Source organism: Leucoraja erinacea, chromosome 25 (assembly GCF_028641065.1).
Source record: "Leucoraja erinacea ecotype New England chromosome 25, Leri_hhj_1, whole genome shotgun sequence".
Taxonomy (NCBI): domain Eukaryota; kingdom Metazoa; phylum Chordata; class Chondrichthyes; order Rajiformes; family Rajidae; genus Leucoraja; species Leucoraja erinaceus.
This window is the reverse complement of record NC_073401.1, coordinates 22,539,203-22,564,172: the sequence shown is the minus strand read 5'-3', so window position 1 is coordinate 22,564,172 and position 24,970 is coordinate 22,539,203. Positions and strand designations below refer to the sequence as shown.

Here is a 24,970-nt window from a genome sequence, read left to right as displayed (position 1 = left end):
CCAAGCTGTGCATTTCTCCAATTCTGGGGCGGCCTACCTCTTTGATCACGTAATTAGTCTTCTCCTGTCCATGCTCTAAATCTTATCGAGCCCTGAATTCTCTCTGGCTTATTATCTGTGTCTCCTTTAAGGCACACATTATAACCTATGATTGGGCCTCTCTACCTTCAATTGGAATTGATTTATTTTGTGCATGGGCATTTGGCTTTGATTTGCTTTGCTAGAGTCTTAAATGGCCTTCTTGAATGAAAGAAACAACATATTGCAGTCAAACAGGCTAGTGTTCACTTGTTGCTTTGTTTCAACAGCTTACTTGCCTGAAACGCCCTCTGGTGGTGATCCATGAATTATTTGATAAATCTATTATGGATATCTCCTGGTAAGGATTGTGATGGATTCTCTAATGTTGCTCCATTTCACACTATACTTGTATCCTCTCGTCAATACTTGTATCAGAATGAAATCGACATTAATATAATAGATATGTTATTGAATTAAAATTAATTCAGTAAATTAGAGGAAATACTTTTCTCTTGCGTTTCAATTATATTTTACAATCAATCATACGTTTCTTTTGCAAACATTTTTCATTGATGCTGGGCAAGAATAAAATGCGAGCTAACCTGTTCTTGGATCAGTGTGACATAACTAGAAACTGGCAATCCTTGTGCATTCCCAAACCACAAGATTGAAGCATCAGGTTTGGCTGGCAACTATTCCACCAATGTAGATATTGACTCCCCCTCCCCCTTACGTAGACCCATAAAACAAAATGAAAAGAAAATCTTTGGTTTAGTTGTTTCGGTATGATCAATTGTGAATGTTTAAAATTGACCATGGGACACAATCTTAACACATCTCCTTTCCACAATGCTATAATTGTCTCTGTGGCAAGAGCCATATATTGTGCCACAGGTTCCGCTGCTGTTTTGCAGCTGGTAATGAGGAAAATGACAATGGATGAAGGAAAAGTGTCTTGATGAGAGTCTGAGGCAAACCATCAGCAGCTTGATGGAAACTACTACTACTTTTGCTACTGCGACTGCTCCAGCAATCCCTCTGGATCAAGGATAACTTACTTGAGCTATGTTTTTGTGGATTCTGAGGTGGCTGGTGAGGCCATTGGGGAAAACCACTGACTTTCCAAAAAAGGAGCAGGAGGAGATGCATTTGTGGTGTGTGTTCCCCTTCCATAGCTTAGATAGGGATTCTCAATAATACAAGGCCTCAAGTTTCTCCATAGCATCCAAATGCTCATTCTCCACTTTGATGAGTCAAAGAGGGTGTTGCGCATCTTCGAAAAAGCTTTCAACACGTCCTTGCAACTTTTCTGCTGAACACCAGGGAATCTCCTCCCATGACAAATCTTGCAATATACGAGTTGGGCTTCAGGCATTGCTGTGAGTAACCTGGGTCCCACTGTGATGCAGTATTCTGCTGCAGCGCCACAGGTTCAATTATGCCCTTGTGTACAATCTGTGTGGAATTTGCATGTCCCAGATCCTTGAGGTGTCTGATGTAGGAAGTCCAGATCTCAGAAGTACAGGGGAAGACAGGGAGCACTATTGCCTGGTTGAGAGCACTAATGCCAGAGTCAGGGGATATGGGGAGAAGGCAGGAACGAGGTACTGATTGTGGATAATCAGCCATGATCACATTGAATGGCGGTGCTGGCTCGAAGGGCTGAATGTCCCACTCCTACACCTATTGTCTATTGACCATGTTTTTTTTTTTTTGCCTGTTTAGAGGTTCCTTTTTTTGGCACCTTTTACCATATTTGACCAAAGACTCTGCTGGTGCATCGAAGGTGGTGGTGAATTTCATCACTGATGTTTATCTTTGCCGATATGTCACCTGTGAAGATATGGGAAGTGCTCCATGTTTTTTTAGAGTTCTTAAGCAGTGCTTTCACCAGCAAAGCCGCCTCCTATTCCGCAAAGTTTCATGATTCTATCATATCAAGAAAACATGTATTTTTCCATTGTGCAATCTCTAATTGAATATGTGATAATGTAACCAAAGTGGAGACTTGATGGCCAATGTGGATTGGGTGGATTGAAGGACCTGTTTGAGTGTAATAACATTGCTTGTCTCTGTGAATCTGCCCCTCATACTAGTGTACATACATTTATTTAGGAGGAAGACTACTCTGAAAGTTTGCGACTCTTGAATGCAACCACACTTTGGTTGAATCCTTTCCTGGAGGGTCATTTTATGCAATTACTAATTAATTAATACTACTAATTACTAATCTCATTACCCAAGAAGAAAAGATAAATTGTTTCCTGTTTGATGCCAATGTATATTGCTCCAGGATATGGTTTCAAATAAACTATTTGAAATTATTTTTCAAACTACTTTTAACACATCAATTTATCCAGTAAAAACTCCTATGACTTTTACATTACCTTCATTCAAGGCTGTTCTTTCTTGATTGATTGTAATGTTAATGATGATATTTTCCTAAAGAGTCTTTTGCCCTTTTTTATGCCACTAATTCAACCATTTTGGGTTATCTTTCCTGATTCAGCTAAGATTATACTTCACAATTACCTTCCATCTTTGTCATTAGAATAATCTCAAAGCTTCCTTTTCTATTTCCTCTTTGTTATCTTAACTGATCCCATTTTTTTTTCAATGTTAGAATGCCATCTTCGGCTTTTCAACTCTTCTTGGCCCAGCACGACTTTTCTATATGCATCTAATTCTTTTTTTAAATGTTAATTGTACTAATTTATTTAATAATGCAAATTGATAAGCAGATCCTTCTTCTCATCCATGAATTTTTAATTGATTGGAACTAATCATAATTTGCAGCAAATTCATAATTTGAGAGCAAACGTGTTGACTTTGAAAGTATTAAATATAGTTTGTGTTTTATTTTACACCAGGACTTTAACAGGATTGGGTTTGCTGGTATGCTCAATGGATGGAACGGTGGCATTTCTGGATTTCTCCCAGGAAGAATTGGGTGATCCACTAACTGAGGAGGAGAAGGTAACTGAGCCAATTTAAAGTACAGCAGCAGCAACTACATCAATGTGCTTGTATCCTCAACTTGGTGCAGATTACTAATTTACTTGCAGGTGGGTCTGTTCTTGTACCAGAGAAACATGAATCTTCAAGCAGGGATGTGGTTTTGATATCATGGGACTATATATGATATAACTTTCCCAAACTAATAATGTTACTCATGAGGTTTGGTAGGGGTGATCTCATAAGAAGGTGAAATGTAGAAGTTGAAAAAGAAATGAATTACTACTTGAAAATGAGGATTTCAAAATAAAATAATTAGAAAAATGATCCAATGAATACTTGTTTGTTAATTTCCAGTTGACAAATGTTGTGATTTAGTACCCTTGTGTTATTGAGTGATGATGCCATTTGATGGTGGATCACTGGAGTTCTTGGTAGTAAATATTTTTGGCACCAAGTGTGTGGGTCCCCTAGTGCAGGATTGTTTGATGTTGGAAAGGTTGGAGGAGATCACCATTTTCCACAGAGCTACACATGAGCATTCATAGCCTTTGATGACCTGGTCAACTATGACTGAAGAAGAAGAGTAAGCAAAATGCAGTTAAACTGAACCCAGGCTTCATTACATAGAGATTTATATAGCAGTAATAACTAATCCCCACCACTCTCATTTATGCCTTTACATTAAAACGTGTACTCTCTCGAGTACCCTCAACTCTCCCGCAGTTTGTTCAGAAGGACTCAACATCATGTATACTGCAATTATTAAAATGTATATTTGGTGAGATCCCAACTTGAGTAGTTTAAAAACAAATTCACAAACTGACTATGCACGTTTTTGTCTTTTTATACTAGTGGTCTGAATTGCACTGACTAATTTGTCATTAGCATGCTCATTTAGCTCCTGCATCAAACAAATACTTTTTGTAGGTATACCTGGAATATGTTCTTGGGGATGAATTGTTTCCTACTTGCAACCATAGTGCTGGACAACGAGAGTTAAACTTGTGCCCATTCATGTTTCCAGTATTTTCACCAGTAAAGTTAGGGCAGGGTAAGGTTTAATATCCACACACTGTGCACTGTTTGGTTTTCATCCATTTCAATTCAAAAGGTAATTAAAATGTAAAATTTTGGCTGAGTTACTATTGCTACAGTTTCCATAAATGAGCAGAAATCTTTTATTGCATGCAGATAGTACACTCACCTACATAAGATTGCTTCCTGTTGTCAAGAGAACATAACTCGCTGTGGGCAGACATATATCTGATTATTAGATTATTAAACATTTCCCTTTAAGGCAAATTATCACTCTTCACCTGCCTGGTGACCCACATTTTCTATGTCTGTCTTACAGAATATGATTCACCAGAAGACTTATGGCAAAAGTTTAGCAATTACAACGGAGCAGCAACTGTCCACCACCATCATTGAAAATCCAGAGATGCTTAAGTACCAACAGCAGCAGAAGCAGTTACAGGAGCAGAAAAAAAATGCATTAGGGTCCAGGGAACTGATGGCCACCAAAGTGCCGAATATGCTGAATGGAGAGAGCTTGGAGGACATTCGGAAGGTAATGGATAAGAAGCAGCTTCTTGAGCATTAAAATGTAAATAAAAACAACTTGTGTTTTTGGGTCACAGGTTTGAATATAGCAGGGATGGTTTATAACTGATACCCAGAGAGGCTTTCATTTATGGGACCTGAAACGGAATCCTCTTATTAATCATTGCTATTTCAAATGTTTTGGAAATGCACACAAATGTTTCATGAGAACAAGTGGCATTTCCATCTGCTCCTTTTTCTGCCCCAAAATCGAGGAGTGGTCGTATAAACGCGTATAAAATCATGAGGGGGAAATGCACACAGTCTTTTTCACAAAATAGGGGAATCAAGAACTGGAGGTCTCGAGCCAAAACATCGCCTATTGCTTTGCTCCACAGATGCTGCCTCACCCGCTGAGTTTCTCCAGGATTTTTGTCTACCTTCGATTTTTCCAGCATCTGCAGTTCTTTCTTAAACAAGAACTAGAGGGGATAGGTTTAATGTGAGAGGGAAGATTTAATAGAAACCTGAGGGACAATTTGTCACACACAGAAATTGATGGGTATACGGAATAAACTGCCAGAGGATATCATTGAGGCAGGTATATTAACAGTAATAGAACACATTTGGATAGATAAATGGATAGAGGTTTTGAAGGATATGAACCAAATGTGGACAAATGGGACTAGCTTGGATTAGGTTGGTATGGAAAGTTGGGCTGAAAGGCCCGTTTCCCTGCTGTAAATGAGACGTGCACTTTAATGTAATTTGAATTAATTTAGAATTCGTATCAATGCAATATTTTTGAAATATTTTGGAGGAAATTAGACTTGAGAAGTAAGTGTCTTTTTCCTGAATGTAGCTTGTAAAGTGCACCCCTTGTTGATTGCCTGTTCTAATCATACATTCAAAATCTGATCTTTTATTCTGTAATTTTTTTAAAGCTTATCATTTTGGACGCAAAGTAATTCATATTTTTTAATTCCACTCTTGTCCTCTTTCTTTGGACTTGCTTTTCATCGCTGCCCAAATGGGATCTAAGACGAAGGCTGTACGCTCTCAGCGATATTTGTCACTGTTTTATTCCTTTGTCTGATCACTTTTATCAAAATGTTATGTTAAACCAGTTGGTCTTTCATTTGAAGCAGAATTTAATGTCTTATGGCACTATTTTCACCCTCCCCTTCATCCAAGTCATTATTTTCTTCCAAATTATTTTCACTGAAACTGGTTTTCTCATCTATATTATAATGCAGTTTGTATGTCCTTGGTGCAAATTAGTTGCTATGCTAACAGTGTTCATGACCCCGATGCTACTTGAGAAATCTTCAACTGACGTTAAATACTTGGAACTATAGGTCGTGATAGAACCAATAAAAATATATGTTGTTTGCAATTCGGTAAAGTGATGGAGCTGCCATGTTCCAAAGATGTGAAGTGAAACTGAGTGTGACATCTAAATACCCTGGGAAACCTGAAGCTAGCAAAAATACTTTTGTGTTTGGAATTGTACCTTGCACAAAAGAAGGTAGTTGGTCAATAATGGAGCCACAGGACACCTGTGCGGGAGTTCTTCAGAGCATCGTCATAGGCCCGACTATCTTCTGCCACTTCATTGGTGATCTCACTTCCTCACAAGATCGGAGAGGATATGCTTGCTGATGATTGAAAACATTCTATTTGTAACATCTGCAAATAAAGCTGTTCGTGTCTGTAAATTCTGGACACCATTCAGGCCTGAGCTGACGAATGGCCACTAAAGTGCCAGATAAAGACCATCTGTAGCAGAGAAGGTCAAATGACTTACCTTGGACATTCAATGGCTTCACCATCACTGAGTCCCGCACCATGATATCCTGGTAGTCAGCACAGAGCAGAAATTTAACTGGATGAGCAACATAAATATTGTTGCTGCAAGAGTAGGCAAAGGCTGGATACCCTGCAGTGACCAACTCGCATTTTAACCATCTGCAAGTCACCTTGTGAGCATGATGGAATGCTCCTGGTGTGTGCAGCGCCAGTGACTGTCAAGAAGCCTGCTTGATTAGCATACCATCAGTCACCTTGAGCATTCATTTCCTGGTCTGCAGGTAATGCAGCTAGTAGAACTGCTGCCTCGCAGCACCAGAGACCCAAGTGTGTTTGATCCTGACCTTGGCTGTTGTCTGCATAAACTTTGCATGTGCTCCCTGTGACTGTCAGTTTCCTTCGGGTGCTGCTCAAGTTTCCTCCCACACACCAGACAAGCGAGTTTGTAGGTTAATTGGCCTTTTTTAATTCCCCCTTGCGTGTAGAGATTGGATGTGAAAGTGGGATAATATACAACTGGTATGAACAGGTGATTGATGGTTAGTGTGAACTTGATAGGCTGAAGTGCCTGTTTCCGTGCTATATTATTCAATTAATTCACCAATCAACCATTAAGAAACAAAAAGCAAGTGCAATTTTTAATTTTAAGAAATGATGAGCGGAACACAAATCATTTTCTATTTTCACTGTTACTTAGATATCAAGTAATCTTTCACACTGATTATGTGGTGTGGGAAATTTAAAGTTAAATTATGATTTCTTCATTGCAGGATAGGGTACACTGTTTAACTGCTCTTCACCAAGGTGCCACAAAATCTAAATGCATAGTTTCACTGTCTTCAGTTTCAGTTACTTTATTTTAAAAAGCCTGTTGATAGCAATGGAATGCAGTTGAGAGAGCCAAAATGTATCACTCATTTCTAAAGTATAGCGTGTCCTTGAATCACTTATGATTAAATTCTTCCAGAGTGTCTGAGAATTTCAACCCAGCAATAAAAAGAGAACAATGATGCATTTCCAAGTCAGTTTTGGTGTGTGGCTTGGAGGGGAATCTGCAGGTGGTGTCCTTTAGTAATGGGAGTAATGGTTTTAAGAGGTGCTTTCAGGATCTCTTGATGCGTAACTATAGCTGCAGGACTTTAAAGAGAAATAAATGGCAGTTAGTCAAATTTAACTTCATGTAGGATCTTTCCATTCAGTTGATATGGAAACATCCTTTCATGTCCTTACCATCCTTATCTGGCAGCTAATCCCCTAGCAAATCCAGTGATTTATTCACACAATTCTTCAATGCAGAAAGACAAATAAAACCTGTTGGGAACATTTGACAGGGGTGCATTTAGCTTCACTTTAGAAGTGTTGTCATTCTCTCTGTCCCATAACTCTGCTTTATCCTTAACGTGGAGAATCTAACTGATCACCAGTAACCGAGCAAACTAGACATGACTATAAGATCGAAGATAGACACAAAAAGCTGGAACAACACGGCGGATCAGGCAACATCTCTGGAGAAAAGGAATAGGTGACGCTTTGGCTTGAGACCCTTCAAGATGCTTTGTTTTAAATTCTGGAGTACATGGGGAGGCTACTAGTACGTTTATTTAAAATGAATCCGAATATTGCATGAAATACAAGTGCTAATCTGTAGTTGAAAATGAATTTTTATAACAAAGAGCTGTCACTTTTTTTATTAAATAACTTAATTGCTGCCCTGCACTGAGAGTTAGTCTTGATTGTGCCACTGCTATTATGCATGTCTGGTGTAATATGATGCAGCTTGTTTCTAAGGGGTGTTGGGTTTCAAAAATCCCCTGAAAGATGGCAAGAGAGCCATTCACAAGAATTGTTTGCATGGCAATTGTAGCAGCCTATCGTGTATTGTGTAGGTATTTTACCACCGTCGCATTTGGTCCTTTGTTTCGAAGGATTTATATTCTGAATGAAGGCTTCTCCGAAGTGCTGCACTTTCTGTAGTCTGTGACGTTAAAAAAGCAGTCTGAATAACCGTAATGCTTATTAAAAATTAAAGCCTGGGCCATGTTATTGAGACCTTCAATGGGAGGCAAATAGTGTGCTGGATAATAACATCTGAACTTTCTTTCTCTCTTGTTCTCCCTTTATAGAATTTATTAAAGAAACAGATTGAAACTAGGACAGCTGACGGACGGAGAAGAATCACACCCTTTTGCATTGCTCAGTTAGACACTGGGTAAGAGGTCATTTCAGTACCCTTTGAAAAGTTTTAGTGTATGTTGCACAGTTAGGAAACAATGAAGGAACAAATGTGCACTTGAAATCCTATTGTGGCGCTCAGTCCAATGTAGCACTACGGCAGCCTTGCAAAAAATGCTGATTCGGTGTATAATCCCCAACAGCCAGAATTTCCGACCCCATGTGTGTTTTATCTCGAATATAAAGCTGGAAGAGACAGAGTGCCAGTTACTTAAGATTTCTTTAGGTGGTTATCATATTGTAAGGGCCTGATGTCATTTTGGCATAATTCATTGATTTACAGATTTTCTTTACTCTCCAACCAGTGACTTCCACTGCTCTTGATTTAATGTGCATTATGGGATGATCAAGGTATTTTACAGACCTCGGGTGCAGCCGGCAGGCTGAACAGAGCAGGTTGTTTGGTCCACAAGCCATTGTCTTGAGATTGCCGCAGCACAGAGGGGCCTCACTTAACACCAGCTCTGCTAAATTGGTTGTGGAAGTACTGATATCTTGGAATAAAGTGGAGAGGGTGTAGTCAGGATATTTGCCGATTTTACATCAGAATATTTGAGCTGTGGTGTAATGTCACTGAACACTGCGGGCAGCAGGTCCTTGGCCATGACTTTGAAGTGATTGATTTTCCAGTAATTTTACAACTCCAGGGGGTGCTAAGTGGCAGCTGCTCAATGACTCACGGCCATGAGTGGTTGCAAGGCCAGGTTATGAGACATATTATGTCTGAGTTGATTCTCATGATCGCTGGCAAAGCAAAGCTCTTATTTGTTAATCGATGTACTGCTAGCAGTGACCTGGTTAGATTCAGTCAGGTTGGATACATGGTCATGGAGTCATACAGCATGGAAACAAGCCTTCGGCCCATCCTGTTTCCACTAGTGGGCGAATCTAGGACCAGAAAGAATGCCCAGCCTCGGGAATAAGAGTGCATACCTTTAGGAAGGAGATGAGGATGAACTTCTTTAGTCAGAAGATGGTGAATCTGTGAAATTCATTGCCACAGATAGCTGTGGAGGCCAAGTAATTGGGTATTTTTAAAGCTGCAAGTGACAGGTTCTTAATTAGAAATGGTTGCAAAAATTGCGGGGGGAAGACAGGAGAATGGGGTTGAGAGGAATGATAGATCAGTCATAATTGAATGGCAGAGTAGACTTGATGGATCGAATGGCCTAACTCTGCTCCTCTGAATTATGAACTCATCGATGATGACCAAAATTGCCCATTTGAGCTAGTCCCATTTGCCTGCCTTTGACCCATATCCCTCTAAACCTTTCATATCCAGTACCTGTCCAAATGCCTTTTAAATGCTGTAATTGTACCTGCCTCAACCACTTCTTCTGACAGCTCGTTCCATACATGTACCACCGACTGTGTGCAAAAGTTGCCCCTTGGGTTCCTATTAAATATTTCCCCTCTCACCTTAAACCAATGCTCTCTACTTCTGGATTACTGGGGCACTGGGGAAATGGCGGTGTGAATTCTTGACCTTATCGGGACTTCCAGGGCCGATCAGCGGATCAAATTTCCCCCCTGCGACAGACCGTTCTGGTACAGTTCAACTTCTCTTTGAGGCCGTAACCTCCGCAGTTCTGGCAATTTGGATAATCCAGCAAGGCTCTGGAACCAAGGTGCCGGAAAATCGATGATGGTATAAAATTGGAAAGCATCTATCTTGTTGAAAGCAGTTGAAGACCATGTAGCTCCTCAGCTGTTCAATTATATCATATGCCCTTGCAACACTTCCAAACAATTATTGTTGCTCCATATCCAACTGTACAAAGAAGCACAGGAAGTGGAACGCATTTCTGAAATGAAAACACAAGGTAAAAGGAGAACAATGAATTAGAAACATTAATGGATCACAAACGAGTAAATTGCCATCTATAAAAGGAGGTAGCTATGGAATAAAAGAAGCCACCTGCGATTGCATTATTATTATTGAAACTTTGCAGTGGTATCAGGCGGAACAATACATCCTGATTGGTGCTTGTACGTGGCCTTTGAATAAATTGAGTGGTTTATCTGCCCCATTTCATGGCAGGTGGAATCTTCCAACTTTGTAGGTGCACCAGTGGTGAGTTGCCAATGCACACTCTGGGCCAAGCATTACTGGTACAGTGTGTACTTCAAATTAAACTTTGTTTTAGACTGTGTGAGGGCAGTATTTCAACAAATTTGTCATTATTTGACAAGTGAGCCAAGTAGTTCTGAAGCCATTTTCAGATGCTTTCTTCGATGTGGGTGAAAACCTCTGCACTTGTACTTTTCATGTCTTCATCTGGTAAAACCCCGAAAAGAGCCTGAAAACTGATGAATGCAGGGATGGCTAAACTTTCAGTTAGCCCACAAGTCTCACATTATGGTTCAAATGCTGCCCTGAGAATAGTTTAGTTTTATTTAGAGATACAGTGCGGAAACAGGCCCTTCGGCCCATCGGGTCGACGCTGACCAGTGATCCCTGCACATTAACACTGTCCTACGCCCATAGGGGACAATTTTTTTAATATTTACCAAGCCAATTAACCTACGTCTTTGGAGTGTGGGAGGAAACCGAAGATCTCGGAGAAAACCCACGCGGGTCACGGGGAGACAAATAAAAGAATACAAGTCTGATCTCAGTGCAAATGCTGCTCTATTCACACACTCGCAATCACCGTTAATCATACAGTACTTCGGCGCTAACTGTATGTCTCGTGTCCCGTTTGGGACAGTCATAGATGTAATTGCTGGGCTCCCGAAATCCAGGATTCTCTGCTCATGAAGGTCGGTTTCTTCTTTAGGTGGTGCTGGTGTCATCTTCCCTCCCTTGGTTGGAGCCCCCCAGCGTTGGCCTTCAGTAGCTACTGTTAAGGTTCTTCACTGCTGACAACCAGGCAGAGTTATCACTGCTCTGGCGTGCTGATGGGTTAGTTGCTGTGGCTTTTTAGAAAGTTGTCCCAGCTTGACTAATTGGATGGCAAGGTGGGAGGGCCGCTGATATTCACCTCGAAGGATCATGAGTTTGGGGGGGAGCTTTGAATCTGTCAAGGGGCTGCATTGAGCCTGTCTCTCTTGTTTCTCTTTCTCTGGACTGACATGTTGAATATTCAATAACTGATCAGTGAGCCTGAATATAGTCAGTAATGCACATTCTTGCCATAGTATCACTAATTTGTAAACTCAGACTGAATAGAACACAAAGTGCTGGAGTAACTCAGCATCTCTAGAGGACATGGCTAGGCAACTTTTCTGGTCGGGTCTCTTCAGACACCGTCTGATTACAGTTTGAAGAAGGATCCCGACCTGAATTATCGCTGATCCACGTCCTTCAGAGATGCTGCCTGACCCACTGAGTTACTTCAGCACTTTGTGCTGTACACAATATTCCAGCATCTTCTGTTCCTTGAATTTCTAGCTCGGACTAAATATATGGTCCAACTAGTTTGTGGATTTGGGTCCCTCTTGTCTAAAGTCACCTTGGCCAACCTTCCTGTGATTTCCAGTTCCTGTTCTGGGAGCTGCTTCTCCACAATGGGAAATGCACTCTTTCATAATGTGGCAGATGTGAATTGGAGGGGGGGGGGGGGGGGGGGGGGGTATGATTTCCAGAGTACAAAGATCTTTTAACTTGGCAGACCGGCTTGGCCAGCAGTGGAGAAGTGATATCAGGTGCCTGTTGTTAGACTGGATTCATTGCGGAACACAACGGGTCAGGCAGCATCTGTTGAGGCAAAGAGAAAGACAATGTTTGAAAGGTTCAAATCAAATGTTTTCAGTCACTCCCCTCTAGAGATGCTGCCTCCTCCAGCAGTTTGTCTTTTCCTGGTTATTATTAATTGCGGCTACACGGACCAGAGGTTTAGAGCTCATTGGGATGATATGTATTACAATTTGGTCATATAATAGAAAGTGGATTTTTGTAAATCTTGTTCCAAATCATAGTTTGCTACTGCAAAAACTAGATTATGATTATTAACAGAAATCTACATTTAGTGTACAGATATTTAGAGTACCTGTTCAGGATTTTGTGATTTTAAGTTGGACTCGGATTATGTCAAACTCACTAATGGATTACTGTTTCCAAACTTTGTGCCAATATCTGTTGTATATGCTGGTAGGCATGTGTAGCTCAATAGTTTTCAGGCTCTCGTATCAGCATTGGTTTTGTCAGGGGGTAGCTGAAGTGAATGTGTTAAGGTGCCAAAAATTCTCATGATTTCAAATTATTTCATTGCAAAGGACCTTTGCTGTTAACACATTCCCAGTTGCTATGTGATTTATGATTTATTTTTGCAGTATCTAATAAGGTAGGATTTCCCGGGGGCCAGACAGAAGCTGATTACTGTAATTGATTTTTGTATTTGATGTGTGTCTTTCGTATCAATCAGTCCTTCAAACCTCATCTCCTGTTTCAGTGTTTTGGAGACGGAGCTAATATTGTCAATATAAGCAGGTATAAAGATATTTTTATAATTTAGGATTTATGTTATTTATTAAAATTATTGTGTACCAGATATCAATTATTTCAGTTTGAATTATTTGCAAACATTTTTCTTCTTCGTATTAAACCATTGTGCTATGAATTCCCTATAGTTTATCCAAATAATGTTGTTGCAATATTATATTTGCTGCAATAAGTATGCCAGTGATATGCCTTGATAGAATTATGAGGTATTTAGGATAGATGCATCAAGAAGGAATGTGTAGGATGGAACTACAGATGCTGGTTTAAACTGATGATAGACACAAAATGCTGGAGTAACTCAGTGGCACAGGTAGCATCTCTGGAGAGAAGGAATGGGTGACGTTTGGGTCGAGACCCTTCTTCAGACTAGGACTGAAGAAGGGTCTTGACCCGAAACTGAATCTCCACCAAGGGAGAAGTCACAGATCCATAATGCTGGCAGTTCCATAGAGAATTTTGCTTTGGTTTCTTTGTGATTAATTAGGCCGTATTATCATGTTATTATTCAAAACAATATTCACTGCAGGTGATCAGTCCTTACCGCAAAGTGTGCTTTGATATTTAAGATGTGGACTTTATCGGCAAGCTGTGCAGTTGTTGGCCATGTCTTGGCATAATTGAGAAGGTGGTCACTTCCTGTAATTGAAGTTTTGGATATTCCGTTGGCACCTTTTTATTGGAAATTCCTATAGCTAGGCCAGCAATGCTAAAGGATTGGCCACATTGTTTCATGCCAGGATGCTGTATGTCATTGGCTGTCCAGAAGCAGATTGGGTTGGAGGCGCCTTTGAAGAAGCAGCGATGAGATACTACAGTGCACTGATTTGCTATACTCATTATAGCAAAAGAGGGAGTGAATATTTAGCTGGGTGGGGTCCAAATCTAGTAAGTAGCTGCTTTGACCTGAAGCACCATTCATCCAAGGAATTTACACTTCTGACATGTTCCTTGTGGATGGTAGACATTGAAAGTTAGGAAATGAATCACTTGCCATATGTAATAGTATCATAGGGTTCTGCTCACTGGTGTCTCCCTCTGTCATAATGTTGGTGAAGGATTAGCAATAATAATATCATTTAATGTGGACGGAATGTGATAAACCTCTTCTGTGTTGCTGCTGAACATTGTCTCCCTCTTGTATATCACCACCCTTACCTGTTCGTGTGTTAGGAAGACCCTTTACCATGTGGATGTGGTGGTGATGCTGGCTTGGTTGGGGGGGGTGATGGGGGAAAGTGTGGTGGTGGGGAAAGTTTTACAGTTTTGAAAGGACATCCTTATAATGCTTCCCCCCCCCCCCCCCTGATAACAGATGCTAGTTGCAATATGTCTCACAGGATTAGCAGAGGCTTGATGGCTCGTCCAATCCTCCCAATTAATGTTAAAATCTGTGTAGCAGTAAAAAATTGAATTAATGACATGAAATATTCAATCCCTGCTACCTTGCACATTTCAGTAAGCTTACTGGATTCGGTCCTTGGTGTCCCATGTAATGTTAGATATTAAGAATCCTCCTGGCTAAGACCTGCCTGCGTCCTCTTCTTTTGCCCTTTCCTTTACGAGACTTAGTGTAGTTGCAGACTTGTGATTGTGTGCTCTTGCCCACCTTGGTAGAGATTTGTTGTAGTGTAGAGTGCATTCTCTGAACAGCTGAAACCAAGGAGTCTCCAGCATTTGCCATCAGTAAATGAAACATGCTTCACTGTCACTCTCTGAGCTGTTATAAAAAATTATGTTTTGGATTAATTAACTCAACAAAATTGTTTTCATTTGAATAAATTCAATGCAATATTTAATTCCCCAAAATCCATTGTGTAAGAAACTATGAATGCCACAAAATGGCTTCTCACATGACCTGCCTTTTGTTTGTTTCTTTTATCATTAGGGATTTTTCGACTGCTTTTTTTAATAGTGTACCCATCACGGGGGCACTTCCAGGGTCAGTGCTGTCTTCACAGATCAGCCAGCCACAGCCTTCCTCAGACTCTAATGCTGCCAAGTCCGTCTCTGCTAAACTATCTCAGGACCCCGCACCAGCCATTGCAAAGCCACCTGAAGACAGCCCCATCAAAGACGGGTAAGGTGCAAATGCTGAGTACAACTGGATTTGAATAGTGATACACACCTACATGGATATGTCACCCTATTTCTCATCAGTAACTGGGTACAATGCTTTATTTTATAACTCGGCTTGTTCAGATGCAGTATAAATCTAAGTGCGAGAATGTTTCTTTGATCCCAGCTCAGATATTTGATTGGTGCTGAACAAAATCAAAGCTAATTCATTTGATTAGAGTTGTTTGAAGCTGCAGTTTTCTGCGGAAAGTACAGAGGAACAAAAGACTCTTCCCCTCCCCCACTTGTGGGAAGCAGCCGAGCAGGTGCAGTGAACTGTGGTGGTTGCTGTGGAGCAAAAGTGCCATCTAGCGACAGGAGACCAGTATTACAGCAAAAGGGAAATTAATTAAACTTCCAATCCTTCAACTGCAGATATGAAATAACATCAAATATAAGGAAGTTAACAGCTTAGGCGACACCTGTGGAAAAGAGAACGGAGGCGAGTGAATTAAAAGAATGCTGACTGACAAACAGTCCAACCAATATTTTAATCGGCGAAAGCCACAGGTTCTCTGTCATCTCTGTCATCTCTAGGAAAATGGACAAGGGAGAGCCACTGGATGTGGTGTACGTGGACTTTTAGAAAACATTTGATAAGGTCCCACATAGGAGATTAGTGGGCAAAATTAGGGCACATGGTATTGGGGGTAGAATGCTTACATGGATAGAGAAGTGGCAGACAGGAAACAAAGAGTAGGGATTAACGGGTCCCTTTCAGAACGGCAGGCAGTGACTAGTGGGGTATCGCAAGGCTCGGTGCTGGAACTGCAGCTATTTACAATATACATCAATGATTTGGATGAAGGGATTCAAAGTAACATTAGCAAATTTGCAGATGACACAAAGCTGGGTGGCAGTGTGAATGTGAGGAGGATGCTATAAAGAATGCAGGGTGACTTGGACAGGTTGGGGGAGTGGGCAGATGCATGGCAGATGAAGTTTAATGCGGATAAACGTGAGGTTATCCACGTTGGTAGCAAAAACAGGAAGGCAGATTACTATCGAAATGGCGTCAAGTTGGGGGAAAAAGGGGAAGTACACCGGGATCTGGGGGTCCTTGTACATCAGTCTATGAAAGTAAGCATGCAGGTACAGCAGGCAGTGAAGAAAGCGAATGGCATGTTGGCCTTTATAACAAGAGGAATCGAAAATAGGAGCAACGAGGTCCTTCTGCCGTTGTACAGAGCCCCAGTGAGACCACACCTGGAGTATTGTGTGCAGTTTTGGTCCTCTAATTTGAGGAAAAACATTCTTACTGTTGAGGGAGTGCAGCGTAGGTTTACAAGGTTCATTCCCAGGATGCTGAGAGAATGGAGCAGCTGGGCTTGTACACTCTGGAGTTTAGAAGGATGAGAGGGCATCTCATTGAAACATATAAGATTGTTAAGGGTTTGGACACACTAGAGGCAGGAAACATTTTCCCAATGTTGGGGGTGTCCAGAACCAGGGGCTGCAGTTTAGGAATAAGGAGTAAGCCATTTAGAACAGAGACGAGGAAACCCTTTTTCTCACAGGGAGTGGTGAGTCTGTGGAATTCTGCCTCAGAGGGCAGTGGAGGCGGGTTCTCTGGATGCTTTTCAAGAGAGAGCTGGATAGGGCTCTTAAAAATAGAGGAGTCGGGGGATATAGGGAGAAGGCAGAAACGGGGTACTGATTGGGGATGATCAGCCATGATCACATTGAATGGCGGTGCTGGCTCGAAGGGCTGAATGGCCTCCTCCTGCACCTATTGTCTATTGTCTCTGTTTAGTCCGTGGAGTGAAACTTTTATGGTGTTTCGGTTCTTTTGTTACGTCTATTTCCAGTTGTAAATTTCTCAGTGAAAGCAACAATGTGCTGAAACGTAGTGTGAAATTATCTTCATTACCCAAACTGACATTTTTTGCAAGTCTAAAGCCACGCTATTGAGGTTTTTAAATACTTTAAACTGAATTGTTCAGAGTTCCACTAGGTGGCAGCAACGCCTAATATTGCTCTTCTAAGTAATTCATTGCAATATTTTAGTTATTTTTGCGCAACAAGGTTGTATTTTTCCCCTTCTTTATTTAAATAAAACGGGTACCTCTGTTTAGTTCCTGAATTTTCAGGGAAGATAATTGTCTAAACTACTTTATGAATCAGCTGGTGGTGTTTTTCTTGGTTATGTTCTCTCCAAGAGCTTCATATTTAGTCAATAAAAGGTGACCACACCTGAACAGAATGTCCCATGGCTGAAGGTAGACACAAAATGCTGGAGTAACTCAACGGGGCAGGCAGCATCTCTGGGAGAAGGAATGGGTGACGTTTTGGGTTGAGACCCTCCTTCAGACCGCTCCAGAGATGCTGCCTGTCCCATTAAGTTACTCCAGCATTTTGTTCCTACCTTCGATTTAAACCAGCATCTGTAGTTCTTTCCTACACATTTTGTCCCATGGCTGATTTCACTATTGTTTCATAGTGTTTTCATAATAGTGTATTTGTGCTCCATGCATTGGCATTATATACCGATGTTTTAACCAGCCGTTATATGCCAACTTTATTTTCCTGTTAGTCACAAAATTCAATTTTTGGGCGTCGTGTTTATTTTCTGTATTTACTATACCTTCCAATATTAATCATGTTATGGTCAGGGATGATAATCTGAGGCTTTCATAAAAATTGAACAGGGTGATGCAGTCTTCAAAGCACCAGCAAGATGCCAGGTTGTGTGTTCTTATATTTGCTTAATTCGGTCACCTTCAACTAGATTTAGGCAATTGGGTTTATTCATTCTTTGTTTGAATTGTATTACACTGGGCACCTCTTTTGTCACACCAATTGATGCTACCTGCTTCATCATTTTTATTAAGTTTATTTCTACAAATTAGTTCAGCAGGGTTATTCAATGCAAACCACTTAAGTCCCACTGCTGCCTGATTTTTTGTTTTGTGAAATATCACGGAGTGACCATCAGGATAAGCTTCATCCCCCTCCACCATTTCCAATCTCAGTCTGCAGTGAGTTTCCATGATTTAGTTTAGAAATACAGCGTGGAAATAGGCACTTTGGCCCATTGAGTTTGCACCGACCGACCATCACCTACACGCTAGTTCCATCCTACGCACTAGGAACAATTTATAGAAGCCAATTTACCTACAAACCTGCATGTCCTCGGGATGTGGGAGGAAATCAGAGGTAAGAGGGAGAACGGTCGAATGCCTTGCAGACAGCACCCGGAGTCAGGATCGATCCCTGGTAAACATTAATTTCTGGACTCTTACATAAAGGATGATTACTTCAAGACCCATTAAGAAGAGAAATTAAAGCAATATATAAAATAGCGACAAATCAAAAATGGCATGTAATAGTTTTTTTTTTGCAAAATTTCAGGATGAACCCTGTACATATTTGGGAATACTATAGTTGGTTTGAAATATCTGTATGTTGTTGGGTGTTATGTAGGCCAGACCTGTACATTAAAGTCATGTCTTTGTTTTTCAGGTCTGCAATCACTAGTACACCCACTGCTGTGCCCACAAGCACTCAGCTTTTGACTTCTCCTTCAAGGATTGAGCCGATGAAAGCTCTTGACTCGAGGTTCACTGAAAGATCCAAATCTACACCTGGAACAGCCCCCATCTCTTCTGTTGCCAGGCAGACTGACTTGGACAGGTATTAGGACAGCAACGTGGACGACTTTGGTGGAGTCTGTTTTAATTGACTTAGGACTGTCCGCAAGTTAATACTGCAATGAGTTCAAATTACATTACTTTATCACGAAAATGTATTACAAGGTGTATTACTTCTCAGAAGTTTGAAGTTAATGCTTACAAGAAAACAGATATTTTATGTTGCATCTCTCCCATTAGAACAGGTCATTTGTTGCGATCTTATCCATTCTTGATGTCATGAAAGGGTTTTTTTTTTTACTCGAGACACACTCCAATTGACGACATACTTGGTTCATCCAAGGTGAATGAGATGGGCTAATAATATATCTTTGTTGTGGTTCTCTCTTTATAGGGGTAAAGATTTGGGCCTGTCCAAAGAGTTGAAACCCAGAGAAATTCAAGAGAGCAGCAGTGACAGTGACGAGAAGATTCCGGCTTCTAAAATCTCGTCATCGTCCAAACGCAAGTATGACACTGAAGCAGAAGTTGTGGAAAAGAAAAAGAAAGGTCGACCCAGGAAAGAAACAAAGCATATGCCTATAACCATAACAACTCAGGTACGGGTGAAATTATCACACTCCTAAAGATGTCAGTAAACATTCTTCTATGGATGTATACTATCTCTTTCTGTGTCACTGCATTTGTTTGGGCCCTGTTCGTTGCCAGTTTGGAGAGGCAGCATTTGGCAGAGATAGGGTAAACCTTCTTTAGCTCATGGCCCCCTTTAATTTTTCTGTGGCCCCCCTGACATTATTAGTGGAAAAAAGGTGAACCTGTGGCCCCCTAAATTCCCAAATTTTTCTGTGGCCCCCCTGAAATTTGCCATGGCCCCTTTGGGGGCATATGACCCCAGGTTGCCAATCACTGGGGTAGACTGAGCAATTTTCCCAGGATAGAAATGTCAAAGCCCAGGTTTTCAGGTCAGAGGGGGGAAGTTTAAAGGAGATGGGTGGAGATGTTATTTTACACAGAGGGTGGTGGGTTCTGGAATGTGTTGCCTGAGGTGGTACTGGAAGTTGAAACAATTGTGGCCTTTAAGAGGCTATTAGATAGGAACGCAGATATGCAGGAATGGAGGGAAATGTAGATTAACTTGGCATCATGCCCAGCACAGACACTGTGGTCGGAAGAGCCTGTTCCCGTGTTCCTGTGTTGTGCTGTTCTATGTTCACTGCATTTGCCAATGGAATGGAAGATCTACCTGGTGTAATTTATTCGAAACAGCTTTGTCAGGTTATACGGCATATGTTGTTAGCTAATCAATACAACCAACTAAGATTCTTTCCTATGAGCCTATTAGTTATGTTGTGCATCCAGTCTGCTCCCATTGCAGTGTCTATACAAAATGCCAGATGTTAACTTCTGTGTTGCACCATCATGTATATTTTAAACATATTATGTATCTCCTGTCAAACTGTTTTGCTAACATAACCTCCCTGATAAGCCTGCATTTTTTTGTCTGATCCTAAATGTCCTTGAGACGATGGTGACGAGCCTTCTTGAACCACTGCAATCCATATGGTGAAAGCACTCGTATATTGTTGCCGTTGAGTTAATCCTGACTGTTGTGTCTATTGTCGGAGCAAACCACCGTCTGCAGTCCCTTCCTACTCGCATATTACTGTTGGTAGGCAGTTCTGAAATTTAGAGCAAGTGGCAATGAAGGAATAGCAATTCACTTCCAAGTCAGAGGTTGTACGTTTTGAACATGCTGGTGGAGCAGCCTGGTGGGCATCTTAAGTGATGGTACACATTGTAGTTGTTGTGCGTCAGTGATGGAGGGAATGTATGTTTACATGGTGAGATGGTGGGTGGGTTGTTAGTCAAGTGGACTGCTTTGTCTTGAATGGTGTTGAACTATTTTGAGTATTGCTGGAGCTGCGCCATCCAGGTCAATGAAGAGAATTTTGGACCTCTTTAACCCCCTCGCCCCACCTCCCAATGTGCTATGATAGAAAGCCATTGAATATCCAGGATGGATGATAAACCTGTTTTGTGTGATTAATGTTACTTGGCCTGAACATTGTCTAGATCATGAAGTACATATGGTCTTATTGATGATTGCACAATGTTTGATCCATGCACGACTCATTAATTGACTAGTTTTGAATGGCTCAAACACCGTATCTGTGAATGTAGTCAATCCTAATGTTACAGTGGAAGGAAGTTCACTGCTAAAGCAGCAGAAGATGGCTAGCCCTAGAGCACTGTCTTGAGGAACTAGCTCTGGAGATCTCTAGTAGCAGTTCTGGGACTGGGATGATTAACCTCCCACAGCAATACAGCAAAATGATTCCAATCATTGGAATGTTCGTTCCTTGATGCCCATTTATGTGTGTGATTATTGAGGGTGATCATCCTCAACTCGCCTCTGGAATTCAGCTCATTGGCTATGTTTTGTCCAAGGCGGTAATTTGCCCTAAAACTGGGAAACAGAGTATTGTTGAGGAGGGTCATGGAGAGTAAGTGGAGCTGCATTGTGGATATCATCTTTCATCACTTTGTTGAGGACTGAGAGTAGACTGACTGGGTGGTAAGTAATAAGATTGGATTAATGCTGCTTCATTGAACAGAACACACCTGGGCAATTGTCTGGTATATACCAGAGCAGTAACAATACTGGAACAGCTTGACTTGGCTGGAGGTGCAGTCTTCAATACTACATTACTTTGAAGTCTTCAATACTACAATGATCTGGCCCTGTGACCTTTGCTGTACCTAGTTGCTGTACCTAGTAACCTCCTGTCATCTCAGGATGAAGACAGTGCTATGAGGGAAGTGCCATTGTTGTCTTTTCACTGATTTCTACTCTTCATTTACACAATCGATCTTGACTGAAGTCAAATATTGAATGAAGTACTTCTATTTCAGCCTGCTCCCTCAACAGAAAAAGAGGTATCACGTGTCTCGGCCCCTGTCATAGTATTTAAACTCCCGACACCGACACCAAAGAAAGCATTTAACATACAGGTAAGAGATGGCATTGTCTGGGACCAGTGTTTCTAAATGCTACTTCAGGATTTTACAAGCCCTTTTATTGCAAGGGCCTGTTTAAGCCTGTAATACAAGAATGTTACATAAGCGACCATTACTCAAGTTAATATTAACTTACCCAACACTATGTGCGTCAGGAATATTTCTGCTCGCTTTGTGGACAAGGTACTGGAGCCCTCTACTGGAGGTGGACGGATATCGCTTCATTGTTCGGTTAGCTTAATTGTTTAAAACTTTTTAGAGCATTAGCGTAAAGAAATTAACATTCCCTGTTCGAAAAGCTTCAGCGGGTGCAGCAGCATCTATGGAGCGAAGGAAATGTTTAAAACTTTTTATTTCCTTCTCTCCAGAGCATTTTCTCCAGCGTAAAGAAAGCATCTGCAGTTAACATTCTCCCTGTTGTAAACTCAAAGAACATCTCTTCAGCGCGTGCTGTAATTACAAAATTCAAATGGGGGAATGTGAGATTTATTTAGAAAAATGTTTAAGGTGATATATTATACGTGAGCTGAGAGAATTTAATTCAATTTTCTATGTGTATAAAGTAAGTTTTGTACTTTACTGAATTCCAGGTGAGCACTGAGCCAGCTATGTACATAGAGGTGGAAAATGAAGTTCCAACAGTAACGGGGTGGAAGCTCAGCCGGCTAAAGTGCATGAGAGAAGGCAAAGAATGGGACACACTACTAACCAGTCGAATCCTCACTGCTGCTGGAAGCTGGTGAGTGTGAGCTCTTTGGGGAAAGTCCAGTGGTGAGAAATCTGAGAGTTGATTTAGAGAACTGGTGATTGGCTTTGGCTTTTGGGGAAGACTGAATGACTGTGCACCACTGATCTTGTCAACCATTCATTTTGTTCATGGAACTTATGAAGGGGAATTTTTCATACTTATTTGTAGTTCTGCTTTAAGTAGTTAAGTAAAGTATAAGGTTTTTTAGTTTTTATGGTGGAGATGCATGCAATCCGTAGCCAGGCTGTTCAAACTTGCAGTGTAGCAGCCTCGTACCTGTGTGAGGTTTGTGTGCCATTAATGATACCTTAATTTTAATATTTTAATTTTAATATGATCAGCCATGATCATATTGAATGGCGGTGCAGGCTCGAAGGGCCGAATGGCCTCCTCATGCACCTATTTTTTATGTTTCTATGTATTATTTGATAATCAAATAATGTGCAAAGTTATTGTCAGTCTCCTTTCATGGAAGCTGCTGATATTATGTAATTTTGGTGTTATAATAGTTATAGCGTAATATGTTAACATTTTAAGTTATATAGTTTGTGTTTAATTAATGAGACTGTTAGCATGTTCTGAATTTTGGTTTACAAACTTACTTAAGTGTTTGCTTTGTATGATTGGTGCTGGGTGGTTGCAATGCATTGTGGGAGAATCAGTAACCCCCCCCCCCCCCAACTTGGGGAATAACGCAAAGGGAAAAATAAACCTTAATGTCTAATACTGGGACCCAACCAACATGTTTAGGGCTTTTTGCAGTCTGATGATAAACATCCTTATATATAACATGGGACAACTCTTTACTGTGTGTGGTGTAGGGCATCTGTTCCTGCTGCAGAGGCTTGGCTAAAAATGAAATGAAACTTTAAACACTGGGAGAGTTCCAAAGGGCGACTGTTGTAAGATGCAGCTGGTCTGCGTTCTCACTTGCTCCATGCTTTATTTAGCAAATGTTTCAGGTTAAGACTGGTTTAAACAAAACTGTATGCCATATGTGGAAAAATGATGTCAACTTTAAAGTAGGAATATGAAGGGTATTTTTGATGCAAAGGTCATCCAATGTCCTCTGATGGGCAGCTTGCCAATTTCACTGACACAGAGACAATTAATTGAATAGCATTGCATTGTGCTCTAAGATTCTGGAATAAGTAGTGTGATTTATTCATGCATGTGATTTTCTTTAAACCTATTACTGTTTACATTAAGCTGCAAGCACAAGAATTTCAGAAGGAAAATTTCATCTACTGAATAGAGATTCTCAGAAGTGAAATAAGTTTCAGAGAAAGGTTTCCTCAGCAACTGGAATGTTCTTAAAAAATTTTAAGCTAAATATTTTTATACAGAATGGTCTTACTTGGAGACTACAGATGCACTGATCATTTCTGCGAGTCCATTATTCAACAGAATTATTATATCTAAATTTAGTGTTTCTAGCTTTTGCCTTTTAGACCTCTTTCAACAATGATGTTCTGAGAAATATTGTAGTCGCTCTCTAGAACTCTAACCTCAATAATTCATATAAATGGGCAAATAATGATAAGAAACATAGAAAATAGGTGCAGGAGTAGACCATTCGGCCCTTCGAGCCTGCACCGCCATTCAATATGATCATGGCTGATCATCCAACTCAGTACCCTGTACCTGCCTTCTCTCCATACCCTCTGATCCCTTTAGCCACAAGGGCCACATCTAACTCCCTCTTAAATATAGCCAATGAACTGGCCTCAACTACTGTCTGTGGCAGAGAATTCCAGAGATTCACCACTCTCTGTGTGAAAAATGTTTTCCTCATCTCGGTCCTAAAAGATTTCCCCCTAATCCTTAAACTGTGACCCCTTGTTCTGGATTTCCCCAACATCGGGAACAATCTTCATGCATCTAGCCTGTCCAACCCCTTAAGAATTTTGTAAGTTTCCATAAGATCCCCCCTCAAGCTTCTAAATTCTAGCGAGTACAAGCCGAGTCTATCCAGTCTTTCTTCATATGAAAGTCCTGACATCCCAGGAATCAATCTGGTGAACCTTCTCTGTACTCCCTCTATGGCAATAATGTCCTTCCTCAGATTTGGAGACCAAAACTGTACGCAATACAGTTGGTGTGGTCTCACCAAGACCTTGTACAACTGCAGTAGAACCTCCCTAGAGTTACCTAGACCCAAATGAAGAAAACCTGAAAGAACAGAAATAATTCTGCATATTAAAAATACACTTGGTGGTTTAGTGCATAGGTCTCAGACTAGAGTGATTCTGCTGTGAGGCACAAATCCTGAACCTTTGGCCTCCATAATACATAAAGCTGTCGACAGAAGCCTCATGTATGATGTGCTACGTTGTTATATGTGTAAGAATATTTCAACTAATTGTTGGCTTGTAATTTTAGACAGAAGCAATAGGACTTTTTTTTAATTCGTCAATTAGAAATTTGGTTGGTTTTCATGTTGCATTTTGTGTGAAAAGTCCAGAATTTGGTGTAAATGCCAGTCTCTCAATT

At 40.8% G+C, this 24,970-nt stretch overlaps 1 protein-coding gene across 2 annotated transcripts in view; it reads left to right on the top strand.

The window, feature by feature from the left end:
* The window catches only part of LOC129709077 (protein HIRA), a 69,288-nt gene that overhangs the window by 18,499 nt on the left and 25,819 nt on the right, over window positions 1–24,970 (top strand). Inside the window, exons 10-18 of one of the 2 annotated variants that reach the window (XM_055655176.1) lie at window positions 309–379; window positions 2,892–2,997; window positions 4,334–4,549; window positions 8,454–8,539; window positions 14,892–15,083; window positions 18,584–18,754; window positions 19,106–19,310; window positions 21,625–21,723; window positions 22,320–22,468. In XM_055655176.1, the coding sequence (XP_055511151.1) occupies window positions 309–379; window positions 2,892–2,997; window positions 4,334–4,549; window positions 8,454–8,539; window positions 14,892–15,083; window positions 18,584–18,754; window positions 19,106–19,310; window positions 21,625–21,723; window positions 22,320–22,468 (1,295 nt within the window). The remainder of the gene's footprint in view (window positions 1–308; window positions 380–2,891; window positions 2,998–4,333; window positions 4,550–8,453; window positions 8,540–14,891; window positions 15,084–18,583; window positions 18,755–19,105; window positions 19,311–21,624; window positions 21,724–22,319; window positions 22,469–24,970) is intronic. The other variant, XM_055655177.1, reaches the window with a different exon arrangement.